At 41.9% G+C, this 1,477-nt stretch overlaps 1 protein-coding gene across 1 annotated transcript; it reads right to left on the reverse strand.

The window, feature by feature from the left end:
* Positions 1 to 437: 437 nt before the first annotated feature.
* Positions 438 to 1,076, reverse strand: LOC149147901 (uncharacterized). The gene has a single exon (XM_089442001.1). The coding sequence runs from the start codon at positions 1,074 to 1,076 to the stop codon at positions 438 to 440; it is 639 nt and encodes a 212-aa protein (XP_089298127.1).
* Between the last annotated feature and the right edge of the window lie 401 nt (positions 1,077 to 1,477).

The raw sequence follows: 1,477 nt of genomic DNA on the forward strand, positions 1-1,477 counted from the left end.
CGTCATATGATCCAAGAGGAAGTATGTTTAGATCTTCCATTAAAGGCTAACCTGCTATTTCCAGAGGGCAATTATTAACCTTGGCCAACGCTCGTCTCTTTGTCCCTGTTGCCAGCTGTACTAGCTAGGGTTTTTAAACTTGACAGACTATAATTTACACTATTCCACAACCTTAGGACTAACATAACTTAATGTAGCTCCAGGATCAATTAAAACAGACACGATATGATTAAAAATCTTACCTTCAAACTCCACCATAGTCGACTGGTATTCTAACTAATGGTCTTCGAGAACAACATTAATTTTCGAAATGCTCTGGGCTACATCGCCTATTGTTGATGCTTCATGAATTTGTGCAACCTGTCCAGTGCCTTTATGATGAGGACAATTTTTGACATAATGGGGCCCCCCACATCCCGAACATTTTACTGGGGGTCTCATTGTTCCCTCGTTATCGAGTCTACAGTTTGCTCGCTGATTCTCAATTCAGATGGTGGCTTAATTCTGAACTGTTTTTTATGCAGATTTCTGTTGTTTTGCCCCTTGGGAAACCCTTTGCTAGCACTGCGCCGATTTCCCTCATTTCCCATTGCAATCTTATTACCTTTCTTGTCAACCCACTTCCTGCCCAAAATTTTACCCTTCTGCTTGCTTTGTTGGTAGCATATCCTGGCCTTTCGTATAACCTCGTCCATCATTTTTGGATTATCGAACTCAATTATCTCCATCATTTCCACGGGTAAACTGCTGACGAACCGTTGTACCTTAGCCTTTTCCTCACGTATGTAGGGTACATATCGGAGCAAGGAGGTAAATCGGGTGATAAACTCATCCATGGTTTGTTGTCCAAGCCGTAGGTCATGAAATTCCTTTGCTTTCTCATTGTAAAATCGTTTCATCAAATATCTATCCCTAAAATATTTTTGGAACTTCTCCCAAGTTATACTTTGTTCACTCACCCCTCGTACAATCTTGACCTCCTCCCACCATAAAATGGCCTTCCCTTGCAGTTGGAAGATAGCCAACCGGGCTTTTAGATTATGATCGTACTCATATAATTGGAAGTATTTGTTCATGTTAATAAGCCAAGCTTCAACTGCTTCTTCCAACTCTCCATCGAAGTGTGGCAGTTTTATCTTCCGAAACTCCCCTTGCAATTATATCTGCTGCCTTTTTGATGTTGGGTGCTCAAAGGCATTATCTGACTTCTCCTCTCAATTCTCTTCCCCCGCCCCCCCACTATTCCTTCATGCTCCGTATGATAATCCTGTTCTTCAAACATTCGTTCCTGTTCAGGTTTGGGAATGGTCTAGCGTTGATTCTGCTTATCAGACAGGCTTTTCATAATTTTTTCCTATTCCAGGGTTAATCTTGCATTGTCCTCCCGTAGGCGGGCCATCTCACTCTTTAATTCTTGAACTGTTTCCAATATTGCAAGAGTTGTGTTGCGAGTCTCCTCTCCTAACTGCACCCATAT

Source organism: Pinus tabuliformis, chromosome 9, assembly GCF_031772625.1.
Source record: "Pinus tabuliformis cultivar Carrire ecotype Pingquan chromosome 9, CPIR1, whole genome shotgun sequence".
Classification (NCBI taxonomy): Eukaryota; Viridiplantae; Streptophyta; class Pinopsida; order Pinales; family Pinaceae; genus Pinus; species Pinus tabuliformis.